At 39.9% G+C, this 16,456-nt stretch overlaps 3 protein-coding genes across 3 annotated transcripts; 2 read left to right on the forward strand and 1 right to left on the reverse strand.

The window, feature by feature from the left end:
* Positions 1 to 3,033: 3,033 nt before the first annotated feature.
* snx21 (sorting nexin family member 21) lies at positions 3,034 to 4,937 on the forward strand. The gene is made up of 3 exons (XM_030767804.1): positions 3,034 to 3,295; positions 3,813 to 3,958; positions 4,164 to 4,937. The coding sequence occupies exons 1-3, from the start codon at positions 3,034 to 3,036 to the stop codon at positions 4,935 to 4,937; spliced, it is 1,182 nt and encodes a 393-aa protein (XP_030623664.1).
* A 2,227-nt stretch (positions 4,938 to 7,164) lies between these two features.
* Positions 7,165 to 8,433, forward strand: wfdc2 (WAP four-disulfide core domain 2). The gene is made up of 4 exons (XM_030767805.1): positions 7,165 to 7,258; positions 7,567 to 7,740; positions 7,896 to 8,033; positions 8,300 to 8,433. Exons 1-4 carry the CDS (start codon positions 7,165 to 7,167, stop codon positions 8,431 to 8,433), a joined length of 540 nt encoding a protein of 179 aa, XP_030623665.1.
* Positions 8,434 to 9,324: 891 nt separating this feature from the next.
* On the reverse strand, positions 9,325 to 15,674 carry pigt (phosphatidylinositol glycan anchor biosynthesis, class T). Its single transcript, XM_030768554.1, has 12 exons — positions 15,276 to 15,674; positions 14,807 to 14,984; positions 14,481 to 14,608; positions 14,146 to 14,246; positions 13,822 to 13,908; positions 13,290 to 13,377; positions 13,089 to 13,186; positions 12,550 to 12,706; positions 11,895 to 12,095; positions 10,927 to 11,092; positions 10,579 to 10,662; positions 9,325 to 10,471 (listed from the first exon to the last, which is right to left on the reverse strand). The coding sequence occupies exons 1-12, from the start codon at positions 15,466 to 15,468 to the stop codon at positions 10,222 to 10,224; spliced, it is 1,731 nt and encodes a 576-aa protein (XP_030624414.1). The 5' UTR covers positions 15,469 to 15,674; the 3' UTR covers positions 9,325 to 10,221.
* Between the last annotated feature and the right edge of the window lie 782 nt (positions 15,675 to 16,456).

The following is a 16,456-nucleotide window of genomic DNA, read 5'->3' on the forward strand; positions in this document are numbered from 1 at the left end:
GTCACAGTTTAGCAGGTCCTGCTCATCTCCAATGTAACTGATTTGAGAAGAGAATAATGGCAAAACCAGCCAATAAGAGAGGCCAGAGCAACACAGAAAAATAAATGACAAATCTAACAACACAGAGATTAACACAGAAAATAATATTAACAACAGTAATCACAACAATAATAAATACAAGCACAAAAGACAAATCAAAGCCCAGTAATACCACAAGAATGAGGGAACTGTCTGGGAAAGCAGGCATAAAACAGAAAGTTTCCATATTACGTAAACAGAGGTGGCAATTACAACTCAACAGCAGGAATTCAAGGAGATATCAAAACTAACCACATTTTCTACCGTCCTCAAACCTTTTTAATGTACACGTTACAGACTTCTCCACGGGAGATAAGCAAAAAGATTGCATTTACTGATTCTCAACTCAGATTAGCTGCACGGCAAAATTAGTACAGCTGGTTTACCACTACTGTGTTCTATACTCTCTAGTGGTAAATGAAGCCGAAAAAACAAGTACTCTTTATTCTATGACATATGCAACAATACTGAGCGCGCGGCTCAACTAGACAAATAAAAGGTGCGCTCTGTTAAAATGGCATTACCCAAGTCAGACAAGGTCTATTTGCTATTGCTACCGCACACAAACACACCTGAACAGCGTCTTATGGCTAAAAGAAACTGTTCCCTGGATGCTGTGTTGATATTCTGACAGTCATCGCTCTCTCTCTCTCTCTCTCTCTCTCTCTCTCTCTCTCTCTCTCTCTCAAGAACAACCAAAGCAAGGCCTGAACTTAAGATTTTCTGTCAGACAAATCGATGTATCGATGTATCTCCGCGGGATAAACTCACAAGACCATTTCTCGGAAATGTACTATTGTAAACAATACTCTCATGAACACTGGCCAATTTAAATATTACAGATAGGTCCTATTGCCTAAGAATTCATGTATATGAAATCTCTAGGTATTATATGGTTTGAATGTGTACGTATTAATTGCCGTCTTGTTGTGTAAAGAGGTACTCACTAAATTCAACGCTGAACTCCGTTACATGCGGACAACAAACTCACAATCCTTCCATTTTGTCCACACGGAAGCGGGAGGCAGGAGATATTGATCGCTCTGCAATTGGTTCATTACACAGCGACACCTACCGTTTGGAGTTTGCATAAACACCTAAACTCTCCAGTTGGACTCCGGTATGTAGTATCCACGATACGAACACTCTTTGATAGAGTAGCTGAAATAATAATACAATAGCTGAAAATGACAAGTGAAATAACATGTTCTTTATTCAATCATCACACTTGTCGGCATCTTGTTATGGCTTAAAAGAGTCGGGGGAAAACAAATTTTAAATATTTTTTTCAGCGGAGACAACTGGATTTTTTCAGCTGCATTAGGAGTTGTCAAAATTAGCATAACAAAAATCGTCACAAAATGTCAGTGCAAAAGTTGTCAGGTGAGGTGTCGGGCAAGTGTCTACTTCGGTTGTCAAAGATTGCAGTAAGACTATATAGCAGACTGCTAAGTATCATTACAGTGTCAAGGCTGAGTTGAGCAAAGGGACGGCTGCTAGATGCCTCAACGATTGGACCTTTAGTCTTTTAAATTTACATAATAAACAAGGCTAGAGGCGTTTTTAATATGCTGAGGTTATTCTTGGGTAACGCCCACCGGGTGAAGTGTTAGTCCCATACGAAGTCTTACTAAAATAACGGCTCTGTGTAACATCGTGATAGGTCTACATTTTATTTTAAACAAGCACAGATTTTTATAAACGGCAGCTTGTATAGAAATCTTATGTTTAAGCTACGGAAATATAGTACCCTTACTGGCACAATCTCATTTTTTTCCTTCACTCACAACGCAGAGAGAACAACTTCCTCTCTTTATTTCCTTATATGGTGATAGTACCCTCCTTCAAAAGCGCGACCGTGTTTTAACAAGAGTTGTCCATCTCCCACATCCTACTATCTATGAAGAAGCTCATCCCAATTCTCTGTACGCCCACTGAAATGGAGTTACAGCCTCTGGCGAACACAGTGATGTCAGTCAGTTGGATAATTGCTTTTTAAGCGACTCTTCGGTCTTTATGACCATAAAAAAGTGTAATGTTCAGTGACTCATATTAAAGGTAAGTTGAAACTTTGAAAACATCCATAAGACAAGCAAAATAGGTTTTGCCGGTGATAATTTTGCAGGATAACTAAATCCACAAGTTATAGCTAGCCTAGTCCGGCTAAGTGGTATGTAGTTAGCTGGTTGTGCTCAGTCAGCAAAGTGTCGGTAGCGAGTTAATGTGCACCAACTCACAAAGTATGTTTACTCGGTATTAGAATATTTCGGAACATTGTCCTTCTTTCAGATAATACGAGGTATCCCGTTTTCAACTTTCTCTTTCCAGCCTGCGATGACCAGCATGTGTAGTAACAAATGGTGCACAATGTTCAAACAATGTTCAAAATTCTTCTCTGAAAAAGCATTAAAGTAGGCGATACTCAAGTGAAATGCTGGCGTCTATTAATAGTTATTAAGGTAGGTTTAAAGAGAAGTGATGCAGAACATTTATTTACCCAGGGATCTTTTTTGAGTTAAAGTTTTATTTCTCGGCTAGTTCACTACCCTCGTTAACATCTTCAACTATTTCGGATGTATATATTGTGATACCTTTTGTTGTATTGTTTTTAAAATTATTATTATTGTATTGTATTGTATCGTATTGTACACGCGACTGCAGGCAACGGTCCGTTAATAAATAATTTCAGAAGATCATATTTCCTCTTTGCTTTCACACTGGGCACACTGTGTACAAGGTGTAGAGTTTCCACCCCTAGAAAGTGGAACTCAAGTGGCTGTCTCGATAATATTCATGGCTAGATTAGATCGTTCCAACCTCTCATCTTATTGTTAAATGCCACAACTGAATTGCACTTAGGTCTAAGACACAGTGTCTGTTTAAGACTTTTCCTTTCTTCGTGATGAAATATTGATTATTTAAAGTATAGTTTAATCCTAGTGTTGTGCTGATGGGATGGCATCAAAGATCCTGGACAGACTTCGGCGCACACTGTTCAGAGAGGGAGAGAATCCCTCAGAGGCTGATGGCGTAGACGAGTTTCCAGAAAGTTCTGAACTCGAAGATGAGACTGATTACGTGTCTGCAAAGCTTGGAGGAACACTGTGCTTTGAGAGTGATGGAGTTCTGGAATCAGAAGATGCTGGGGAGGGTTCAGGTCCAGACAGTGACTCAGACGTCTTTGGGGAGTCCATAGAGACTGGATGCAGTAGCACAGGTACCTCTTTTTTAAGATAAAAATTCTGCTTGTGGATCTGCACCTTTGTGATGATAAGGTTGTTTTAACATGAGCTGAGCTATTCTGTGCTAAGCTAAATATGTTGAGGAGCTTTATAAGCAAACTTGTTGATAACCCTTTCAAAACAGAACTATTCATGTAAAGTGTTTAAAGTGTGCTCAGTAACCTCTGTGCTGGGACACAGGTTGTTTTGGAGTTTTAGCCTGCTTGGTAATGCCTGTTTAGCATGCTCCATTAACTCCCAGTGTTTCATGCCCTGGCACAATAATGCACAGTCGATCCCTCTCGTCAATGCAAATGAATGGTTTCAGACACACTGCGACTTTTGAGAGCAACCAGTGAGGAAAATGAGGAGGAAGTGCCTTTAAAGTCAACATTTCTCCCAGTTGTAACGCACAAAAGTTTCACTTCTTGATTTTTAATCCTGTGAATTTTCAGTTCACTTGCAGCTCAGTCTCTTTTGTTGTTGTTGTTGTTGTTGTTGTTTTGTCTTTAGAAATAAGTCCCACAGGCCCTTCTAACCTGCTCACCCATCAGCTCCAAGAGAGCTGGCGCAGTCTACGAACTCGCAGCATTCCAGAGAAACTCATCTTTGAGGTGACCGATGCTAGCGTGGTGCAGGAGAACACCTCAAAATATGTGGTAGGTATTAACCCTATTTAGTGTAAACCTCTGACCAGAGCATTTAAAGTTTATAGACACTCAAGCTGAAGTTGAAATCACAATATTCAAAACATGTAACATGTCAACTGACTGGTGTACAAAGCACCTGATCAATCCCAACTTTTGTAATTTGTTCTGCATTTATCAAGGTTTTTCATTTTGACCCCTCACCTCACTCCTGTAGCTTTACACTATTCATGTCATTCATTCGGGAGTGTTTGACAAAACCCCTGCTGTCATCACGCGACGCTACACTGACTTCGAACGCCTGCACAGCCGGCTTCGCCGTCGCCATGCCGACGAGATGGAGGGCGTGCATTTCCCCCGCAAGAAACTACGCAAGAACTTTGTGGCCGAGACCATTGCCAAACGCAGCCGGGCATTTGAGCAGTACCTCACCCACCTGCACTCTTTACCTGAGCTCAGGCGTGCGCCCACTTTCCTCCAGTTCTTCTACCTTGGTGATTTGCGGGCGGGGCAGATGCTGATGCGTGTGGGAAGATACCAGGAGGCTCTTGGTTCCCTACTCAACGCTCTGAGGCTTCAGGAGAAGTTGGGTTGCCATCAGCTGTCTCAGCAGAACCACCTTCAGAGAGTTCATTGGCTTTTTAACCTGTCAGCTCTGGTCACCTGTTTCCAGGAGTTGGAGCAACTGGGAGAAGCTCAGGAACACTGCGACCGAGCGCTGCAGGATATCGCACCCTCACAAGATGCACTGCAGCAGCAACAGTTCCATCCTTTACTCATCCCACTTCTCCAATCCAATGTCAGGCTCTCGTGGAAAATATCCAAGGACAAACGCAGGTGGGAAGCTTTGCTTCAGGAGATCCAGGACTCAGGGATTGACATAGGTGGTCAACCAAACTTGAAGGAGTACCTTATAAAAGAAATTTTGGAGGACAGTGACGGAGAGACCAAGTCTAAGGTTAAAAGTGATGATGGCTCACAAGCCTATTGAAAGATAAGCGAGTGAGGCAGTTGACAGAGGTTTAAATGAGTTTTACTGAGCGACTTCAGCAATAACAAAACACTTTGCACCAGCCTTCAGCCTAACACTTAACATTCCGCACAGAGTCTTAGGGAAACTTTTGGAAAATGCCACTAACCCACTGGATTTTGCACTACTTGCAGAGAACAATCACATTGAAGCTCAGCTTATTTTAATACCTAGTTGTTTTTGTTGTTTGTTTGTTTGTTTGTTTTTGTTTTGTTTTTGTTTGTTTGTTTTGTTTGTTTGTTTTTGGTTTTGGTTTTTTATTCTGTTAAGCCCTTCCACCACACATGAACCTAACACAAAAATTTACCTATTGGTATTCAAATAACACTACAGCTGCAGTGTAAAAACGATATTAGTTGTATTTCGTCTGTCAGGAGTAAAAGTGCTTTGAACATTGTTTTTTAATGTTATTACCTTTAGAAATCTATTTTCATATCTCTGTATTTTTAATCATTCCAGTCCCAGTCTCCTAGAGTTTAGAAGGGATAAAACTTGCAGTGACATAATTTAGGCTATATTATCAGGGGATTTCATGCATTAAGGGAAAATGTGAATTGAGTAGTATTCTAATCAATATATCTTATACTTTAGTAACAGAACTGCTACTGACATTTTGATTTTAGTTCATTTTCCTGAACTGGTCAGTGACAAGTAAGTAACCAGAGGCCCAATGTTGAGTAATACCTAGTAGGCGATATTTGAATTTTGAGAATTTCTTTCTAGGTTACAAGTATTTTTGCTGCTACCTTTGTTATATAACTGCATGAATTTTCCCAGGTTTGTGACTTAGTATGAGCTTTTTGTTTTATTTATTTATTTATTCTCATTACGTAACAAAAAGGGATTTACTCTGCGCAAAGAAAAATCTTGGTCTGTTTAATGCAAAGACCAGACTTTGATTTGACAATGCACAGCTTCTCCAACTTGTGCTCAAAGTTTCAGTGACAAAAATGGCCTTTACCCAGTAAAAGTAACGCTAAGAGTATTGGTGTAGCAGTGGCTTAATTCAGTCAATAACCTTTGGTTATATTAACTTGCAGTTAAATTGATTTACAGAAAAACTGTTACCTTCTATGTTTTTAAACCAGCTGGCACTTTTTCTAAAAAAAAAAAAAAATCATGATTTTCAGAATAAGATCTTTATTTGCTTTTGCACTTCCAGTACAGTTATGTTACACACATTGTTCGAAAGAAAAAAATTCTCGGGAATACCTTCATTTCCTTATGACACTTCCATATAGATGTCTGTGACACTGCCTTTTGTCTCATTGGTTTGAATGACAATAAATGCAAAGTTACTGGCTTCATGTTTGAATAATCAAAACAGTCACTAGAAAGCAGGAGAACATAGCAAGTGCCTTTTGTAATCAGCTTTGACTGTGTGTACTAATATCCACTGTGCATTTCTCCACTTAATGGTTTACACTAGACAAGCCTGTGAGACATACATTTGATGACTCCACTTTGTATGTGAGATTTGAATGTGTTTTGAAATAAATAAATATTTATGGATTGTGTCTGCTCGTGAGTGATTCCATTCTCCTCTGATTTTACTGATTTAAAACACTGTGAGTACATCAAAACATGATAATGTAAGAAATAAAGTTTACGTTTTTCCTTATTAAATTCAATAATTTTATTTGTCAATGAAATCATCAGTGGTGCGCTTGCAAGACCAAGTACATCAGAAAAGACCACGAGGTGTCAGCACATTCCATGTAAACTGTTACGTCATTCGACGGAGGTTTGCAAAATCCTAGATGATTTAAACCCAAGATAGTTTCAACTTTTTTTTTTATCATTGTTCATTTTCATCCATGACCATTTTTCACATGTAGATCTGAAGTGGTGTCACTATTTAAAACAAATCTATTTAATTCGAAAAAGCAAAACTTTCTATCAAAATATTTCATTTTGCTAAAAAAAAAATTAATGTTACCGTTGATAAGAATACAACATGCGCAAATACACGTATGGTAATCTCCAATTTATAATCTGAATCGCTGGATAGTTTGATTTTGCCATGTGCCCAAATTGTGGTCTGATACACTCATGATTCCGCTCTCTAAACAGCTAGCGCTGGGACCATGCCTGGTCACAATCCCTCTGCACTCTCCCCGCCCTCCTTTTCATCAATTGAAAATAGTTTCCAAACAAGTCCAGTCCTGCTGTGGGACAGTAGTTAACAATGGATTCGAGAGTGCTCAGTTTAAGCGTTTTGATTCTGATAACATTTTTTAAATGGACAGATGCCACGCCGACGACACAGCGTAATTCTACAGGTGAGTGGGATGCAATAGATTAATTCCCTCCAGACGTTGACAGTACGAGATGTTTTCGAACGAGGCTGCCTGCTATATGCACTAAATGCTATATAAGTTCTGCAACAATGTATGTACTTAAGACTTTCTTTCTTCTTCTTTTTTTTTTTTTTTTTTTTTTTAGAAAAGTAATCAACATTGTAAGTTTTTTGCTGTCTATCTGTATAGAGCACTTGTAGCCAGAATTAAGATTTGTAAGGGAGTTATGCACACTCAGAATGTTACGCACGTCTGTTAAAGATGAGTCGAATTTGTCTGGGTGCGCACAGATGCTAAAACGTTAATTACTACACTCCTTGCAGTAGTGTGTAAGTTTGGCCACTGCCCGCGCCGACTCATGGTGGTGCCGTCCAGCCGCGGGTGCGTCTGTGACTCAGACTGCGCTGGAAACCACATCTGTTGTGTCTTCGACTGCGGAGCTGTCTGTGTGCCGCCTGCTTTCAGTAAGATACATGATACAGTGCACACATATGTGTGCTCGTGTGTATGTATAAGGTATGAGAGAGGCTGATGAAAATTGCTCTTTGTGTGAGTGAGGGAACAGTTTGTCAAACTCTTTTTTTCCTCGCATGAGCATTTTCATGTTCCGTCTCTTAAGCAAAGCCGGGAGTGTGTCCTCGCAGACGCCATGGCTCAGGAATGTGTGCAGAGTTTTGTTCTAATGACAGTGATTGTCCCAGGGATGAAAAATGCTGCCACAATGGATGTGGCCATGAATGTACTGCACCATACACAGGTAAGAGGAACACTGTTTCCACAAAGAGCTAAAGTAACACAACAATTGAGCTGTTGCACTTACAAAGCACACAGTGTAGATCAATCAGCAGTCCCAGCACTACTTCTTTTTACAAGATTTTGAATATATGGCAATTTAGAGTTTGACACAATGTTTGTTTGAATTCTGCAGTTCACACCAAACAGAAAGCCATAGAACAGATGACCAATATGTTAAACTGATTTAAGATTGAGATCTGAGTGTCACCCATTTCACCCTATATGCAGTGAAACCTGGTCGTTGTGGACTACCCAAAGGAACCCCAGTGTGCGCTGAGTTTTGCTACCATGACGGGCAGTGCCCAGGGGAACAGAAATGTTGTCGGACCACCTGCGGCCACGCCTGCAATGAGCCGTGTTGACAGGACAACAAGGCAGAGGAGGCAGGGGTTCCCTCCACATTACATTTCATACTTGAGTTTTTTTTTTTTTTATCTTGAAGAATATATATTCTAAACACACACACACACACAAACTATATATATATATATACAGTCATGAATATTTAGGCTTTTTGTTTTAGATTTTTTGTACTTGTTTGTAACCTACGGATTAAACCTGTTTTTACCATATTGATGTGAATTATGGTTTTTAACTTGTAAGATGGTTAGACTGGTATAAAAGAGATATGGTAACAGACTAAAGAAAAACATAAGGCTCAAACGACAGTAAAGTGTAAAATGCAACTGTCTACAGCCAGAGGCTCCACTGGACTCCAGCTGTCACGTATGTGTCTTACATAGATCCCCAAAATCCTTAATAGGCGCTACATAACTGGTCACAGAACACTGCAATCAGCGTGTAGGAATGCAACCCCAACCCAACCGCAAATGACTAAAGACCTGAGCACGTGCGGCTTGGCAAAGAAAGGGCCCTCTGTCTTCAGCTCCTCCTAGAGCTTGGCAAAAGCCAGCCTATAAAATACCGCTGCGCTAAGCAATGCTGAGCTCTCACACAGCCAGAGCTGAGTGAGTTAACAAAAAGAGAAAAGGCAATACTTAGTAGTTGAGGGTTAGCATGGAGGGACAGACATTCCTTTATTGTTCAACAGCTAAAAAAAAAAAAAAAAGAGAGGAGAGGTTAAACATAGGGGATGTGTTGCTTTGTCCTTTTTGGTATGTTTTTCTCTGACAGTGCCAGACAAAAGGCTGCAGGGCACTGGTCTGGGAGGAGAGGTAACACACGGGGCATGTCAACCCAGGCCTATTTTTTATGACTCACAACAGACTGTGGAGGCATATTCTCAGCACAAATGCTGCAGCCAGATATCCCCCCCCCACATAAAAAGTAACATTCCTCTAAATCAATGTTCCTATGCTCCCAAAAGCAGCTGCTTTGCAGAGCTGAGCGTACTCACAAAGTTCACTGTACTCAACCTGTTTTAATTCATTCATCATGAAGATTCTCAAGTTAGTCCACAAAGCTAGTTTAAACATTGGGAACAGACATGCACTTCAATGGTACCATGTAATGTGCAGAATATCACATTCTTCATTCCTTCCAACTGAATTTTTTTTTTTTTGAGGTTTGTTCAAGTTTCCTGTTGGAAATACATATATAAAAATGTAAGTAATAATTAAAACAAGAGAGGTTTAGAAAAATGCAAGTGAAACACTGAGGACAGCTGCTCAAAAAAGCCACATCCCTCTTCCCAAAAACAGTCTTTCTAAAATGGGTGCAATACAATTAGCAGTTCCACTGTCAACATTCTGGCATGTGGTAAAATTCACGGAGCACAGAAAAATGGTCTGCTTGTGCGTGCTGTGTATGGAACCAATCAGATTCCTATTAAGTGTCTCCAGTGTTTCTTCCAGGCTATTCTGGAAAGAGTTCAACAAATCAAAGCCATGCACTTCTCCAAAAAGCCACAACAGAATAACTTACTCCCTCCCCCTTTCAGATCGACAACTGCAACATAAAAATTCATTCTATTACATGACAAAACCCCATAACCAAGTTCATCCAAAAGGAATTCTGCATCTGTTCTTATCCTGCCTTCTCCAAAGAAAATCATTTAAAAAAACAGCCATGACTTATTCCAGTGCTTATAAGGCTGAAATATTTCTCCAGAAGTCCAAAACCAGTGGTGCTGAGATGTCTCTCTCGCCCACACACACATAGAAAAAGAGAACGTGTGTCTGACTGGAGAATCAGAGCGGTGGAACTCCCCGTATCCTGCGTATGACGTTGGCCAAACGTCTGGCCAGGCCCGGACTTGGCTCCTCCACCTGGAAGGTTCTGGTCACAAGGTTGTAGAAAGATCCGTAGCCCACAGCCACCACTGTGCAAGTGAGGCAGATCACATTATAGGGCATGCTAAAGTCTGGAGTTGGCAAGTTCACTAGCAAGGGCTCTGTGTACACTCGCATGAAGTAGCTGGACTCCTCTTTACAGGGGAAACTGAGGACAAAATGCAACAGATACAAATAAAATAGTTAAAAAGAAGTAGTGATAGATGAGATTCATATTTTTATTTTTACTAAAAATATTCTACAAAATAAACTCACAAGCTGCTGAATAGTGGGCGTTCTTGAGTATTGTTGGTATCCATAGCGACAATGCTGGGCACAAGGGCGCTAATTACAGAGGATCTGAAAGGTCATAGGACACATTAATAAATAAACAAACCTGCAGTGTGAAAAGAGGCTTGTATTTAATATAATTATTTAATAATTTTAAAATACTTTAAAATGTATTTATCAACGACTTCTCATGAGAAGATCTACTGTGGGATGCTTATTACTCCAGAAAAGGAAAGATTTTACATCACATGTGGAATTTAAAAAATTTCATCCTATTGTAAAAACAGATGTCCTCATATTCAGTTTTACAGGTTGACTATAGAGTAGTCTTACCCTACATAGAAGCCATGGTTAGGGTCCGGGGTGTATTCAGTCCATTTGAGCAGAGCTCTCTCAAACTGAACCGTCACCTCTGTGACTGAATGAGGAGGCAACTGGATCAGCATCTCCAGCAGATGTGAACTCACACGATCTTTAGATGGCTGATAGTGTATGTAGCCTTATATGTGGGAAAGAAAACAGACAGCCCAACACTGAGATGTGTCGTTCACAAAGTATACATCTAACTGTCATTCAAAAAAGTCTAATTCCATTTATTATGTATAGCCTAGTGCTTTCAGGAGCTTTTTGTCAATGGTTTCATTTTTTAAAACTATTTTTGATGTTTTCATATGAATCACTCAATCATATAAAATCATTTTTATCACATGTTCATGATACATGCTCTCTGAGTAAACTAATGGGTCTGGCATAAACCAGGTAGAATTGAATAGCTGTGGATTGTAAGGTGCAGCTTTTATGTGCAGGACACGCAGCGCGAGAGAGCCAGTGCAAAGAAAACACACTCGTATTCACCATCATCACTCAATAGATACATTCATAGGAACACTACATTTACTACAGCAGTATAAAAGGATCTCTGCCCCTTCTTGTGGAGGGAAACAGGCTCATTTAAACGAAGCATCTCCCACTGTGTTCTTGAGAGATTTTGCCGATGTGATGTTAACACATTCCAAGCTAACCCAACAGCTTAGGCTCAATCAGTGTAAAAACACACTTCGAACAACGACTAGCTACGTTAACAGTTTAGTCTGACAACTCAACAAGTAAAAACATAAAGCCTTGAATACAGAGTTCCTCTACAGCCTAACTATATGTTAAACATATATACACACACACACACACACACACACACACACACACACACACATATATATATATATATATATATGTGTGTGTGTGTGTGTGTGTTAAACTATATAGCCAATGAGACTAGTAGAGAGTACAGAATGAGTACTCACTGGGTTTGTTGTCTCGTGTCTTGCTGATAACTTTGAGTGTGTGGATGTACAGGCGCAGGTACCAGGGAACAGTGTCCAGCAGCAGCACAGGGAAGGCCCGGTATGGGTGATTGTTATAAATCAGAGTGTGAATCTCACCTGTCTGCAACCCAAATCCAGCCACATACCTTTCGCCATGCAGAAGAGGACGAAGCATATCACCTGACAAACAGGACAATATTCACTCTGAACGTTAGAGTGCAACATGCACACAGGAACAAAACTACGTATTTTAAGTGCTTCAGTCAAATGGATATGAAATAGTTTTGATACATTTTTCAACCAAGGCTCAGAAATTCTGAGGAATTACTGCTTTAGCTCTCACTAAAAAGAAGCAAATACACAGATGAATTGATTTAAAAGGACATGATAAGGTGCTCAACTTTGTAACCCTTTAACTTTATGAAAGGCTGCAAATTCTCTGAGCATTTGTTCTAACCATGCCCTCCAACTCCCAAAACACTTAGCTAATTAGTTCACATCCTGGGCCAAGGAATGTAAATAGAATTAGAAAATATATTGGTCTTTGTGGACTAATTGGAAAACCACGGTGACCAAAGGATGGCAAGATCTAGCATCAGGAGTGTAACTCCACATAAAGGGATTTCAGGTTTACCAGCATCTGCTTTCCAGCGTAGCAAGGGATTGAGTGATCGCATTGTTCCAAAAGTTTCAGGTTTTGTTAAGTCATACACTGAGTAGGTCCTGCGATCTCCCAAAACAACAGCTTGGCTATAGAGTGTAGTGGCTGGGCTCAGGTCAAACAGCTCCCCCTGTTGGGCAGCAAAAAAAAAAAAAAAAAAATATATATATATATATATATACACACACTAAGGATCCTACAATACTAAGGACAGGCATCAGAGAAAAACTGTGGAATGGTTCAATAAAAACAATACAATATTGGACATGCCAAAGTTTAAAATGTTTATATTTGTAGAATGTGAAGTTACTTGGTTATACACTATAGATAGTCACAGTGTAAACCGTGGGGAAGTGTTATGTAGAATTGTTTTGTATTTGGTATTCAGATCCACATATTTTGTAAAGAAAACAGTCAGCTTTAAAACAGTCAATACAACGTTGACTGTACATACATTAAAAAAAAAAAGCTTTTATTGAAAATTTCTTCACATTGAAGAGTAAAACTCATACCTGTGGGTTGTCTGTGACATCAACATAAACTTTACTGGAAGAAGCAACAGGGCAGGCTTCAGTCAGGGTACGAGAAAACATCTTGAACAAGGACCACTCTGTGAAATAAAGCCACATTCCGTTATGTAAGATATTAGCTCAAAGATTACCTTAAGTACCTTAAGTGTCAGGAGATGATGAAGTGATGCATGCCCTCTTTACCTTTTTTACCCTGTCCTGATGTGTACAGATCAAACACCACATTCAGAGACTGTCTCAACTCCCATGCTGGGCTCTTACACTGCCAGTCCTGAAACAAATATAATTAATGAGACAGATTTATCATTATCCAAAGGAGGATGTTTTGTAATACCCTACAAAAACTTGGGAGCATATGTAAGCTGGAAGCATGTTCATAGACTTTTAATGCTTTATTTGCATATGATTGTTAAAATGACCCACAACAATGTGGGCAGCTAAAATGACTGATAAGCATCAGTTACAGTATATTAGCTTAACTTTTTAAATGTAAGTCTGAATGAGCTCCTAAAGTGATCATCCTGTTCTTAAAAAAGCATCTGATGTCTAAAAATCTATATTGCTGCACAGCACAAATAAATTAAATTGATAAATATTTTGGACAGCCTCCAGAGTTCTTTAAACTTGGTTCTTTAAACAGCTTATGCATTTTTTGATCACTGGGTTCTGGATGTGGAGTGATTTTAAGACAGAGTTCGCTGAAAGAGGAGCTCACCTTACAAACAGTTCTGATGTGTACAGCTTCTGAGTGGTAACTGCTGTGGAACAATTTTTCAGACTTCAGCAGCACAGCCAGACCGGCCTATATATACATTACACACACACACACAGACACACACACACATGCCAGCATGACGTCAAAACTGGAGATACATACACACAAGTAGCTAAGTTACACCAGGCAAAATGCAATGGAAAAAGGCAAGTAGTAAAAAACATCTAAAGAACAATAAAGCTAAAGCATCTTTTATAGCTTTTATGTTTAAATTAGATTTCAAAATTTTTAACTAGGTTTAAACTAGATTTTTAAACAATATACCTTGGAGCCACAAGGGAGAAGCTTCTTCCATGGGGTCAGATTCTCAGTACAGACGATTTCACGAGGTAGAGTGGCGTACCTTAAGAAACGGTGATCAGTCACTGTGAAAGGATGAGGGCAGTGACACCGTAAGTCACAGTTCTGGTTTTGGAGTCACCTCCTCCTCAACTCACAGGAACACTAAGTTTTGTACACATCTGGATTAAATCATTAAGACTGTATACAAGTCACAGAAAACTGAAAAATAAACAAAACCATTCACAAATGAAGATATCGTAAACCACACTGATCAGTAATGAAGACAAGGTCATGATCAGTGACAGAGGGGGTCTTACCGTTCCCCAGCCCCAGTGGTTTGAATGAGGCACTGGGCTGTACAGTGTTGGTAGAGTCAATGAAGTTCAGTGAAGCACAGAAGATTCCTGACAGCACATTGGTGAGTTCCTTCCAAGTGCTGTCAATGCTGGACAAGAGAGCAGACACAGCCAGTTACTAGTCACAAAATATTAGAAATCCCACATAAATGCATAGACAGATGTGAACAAGGTGTAGCTAGTTGGAAAAAGCGCCATAGCGTAGGTGCTGAGAACTGGATTTGAATATTTCTGCCTGAGTGACAGATATCCATTTTGAATTCTATCAAAGAGCAGCTCCTACTCACTCAGTGACTGAATCCTGGAACCAAACCCAGAGTTCTGCTCCTGGTGGTGCTGGGATGAAGGGTTGACCCCATTGCATGGTCCTCCAGAAACCCTGAGTGAAGGAGATATGCAGCTCTCGCACAGAGAACTTGGAGATCACCTGTCCCAGAGACTTTGGAAAGAGCCTGTAGTGGGACACTGTTTGACATAATATACTGATTGATAATAACTCAGCTCATAACCTGAATAATGTTTACAGTATATTCAACAAACAAACATGATAGTCAGTCAGACAGACAGACATTTTTACGCAGTTTTACCTTAATATTATTTGTGGACATACCCAATTATTGAAATCAGTAGATTGAAGACATCACACATTTGTTGTACACGTTGGTTTTAAAATATCTCATACACAGACATTTGAGAGCACAAGGGATCAGTCAGAATCACGCCAGAGATAATAAGTCTTAGATACCAAACTGTTACTACCTTTCTTTCCGTGAGAGAAATCGGTGTCCCAAATCGTGCGAAACTGGAAACTGGCATAAATATCGCCTGAATGGAGCGGTTTGATTACTAACTCTTCTTGGAACTGATCCTTCGGGATTGGTGTATATTCCTCACTGTTAATGTCACCGTTGTCAGTGTTCATCGGGACATCTGTCACCTGCCACTGCATTTTGTCCTGAGCCTGTCCATTGTGGGTCTGCTCATCAGAAGCATGGTGCACGTCCGAATTCTCTGTCTGTCTTTCGGTCTGCAAACTGCCAGGGTCTACGTCTGACTCTGCTACATCATTTGATTTTTCTATAACATCAGCACGGAGAGAATACAGAAAATAACACAGAATCACGGCCAATTTGATTAGTCCCTTGCACTTGTAGGCTGCCATTTTCCCTTCCAAGCCAGCTCAACAATCACTTCCTCGTTGCAAGTAGAACTGGCCAATGGGAGTGACGTACTTGTAGTCTTTATGATCATCCCCACTCCGCTGTAGATGTGCATCTGACTGGTATATATTGACATGTTCGTGAGACATGAGGGTGTTGTTAATTGTGATCTGACAATGCTTCAGGTCATTACATATTTTAATAGGAGTAAGTAGGGTACTGATTGTTGGCAACATAGGGTGTTCCTTCCTTTCGGTTTGTTTAAAACTCGCGCCGTTTTGTCGCTTTGCTTTTTTACTGATGTTTGTGTGGACAGGACCCAACGGCTATTTTACCACAATACCACTTTATCAGATAATCTCACCAATTGTTTCCAATGGCAATACCTGTTAAATTCTCTAAACTGAAGAAGTAACTGAGTGATAGAATTGACAGGTGCTCTGCAGATTAAAAGAGGTTAAAACTTAGTCAACTGGGATAAAGCTCCCTCTAGCCACTCAAAATGCAGTATGTAAAGGCCAACCAGTTACACTAAACCAGTTATATACAGTGTTACGCGAAGCACAACAGACAGCCAGGCCTACAGCACTCAAATACATATGAAGAATTCACAAGTAAAAGGCTCCATGGAGTTAAACTCAAAGTAGTGAAAACTGCATGTTCTTCTCATACTGTCTTAAAGATAAAGACGGATAAATTTATTTATTAATTTGGATTGAAAATGGAGCAAGAATTGGGGAAGAATATACAATAATTCGCATTTATTCTTTACAGTCA

The sequence above is a fragment of the Chanos chanos genome, chromosome 3, assembly GCF_902362185.1.
Source record: "Chanos chanos chromosome 3, fChaCha1.1, whole genome shotgun sequence".
In the NCBI taxonomy this organism is placed as follows: domain Eukaryota; kingdom Metazoa; phylum Chordata; class Actinopteri; order Gonorynchiformes; family Chanidae; genus Chanos; species Chanos chanos.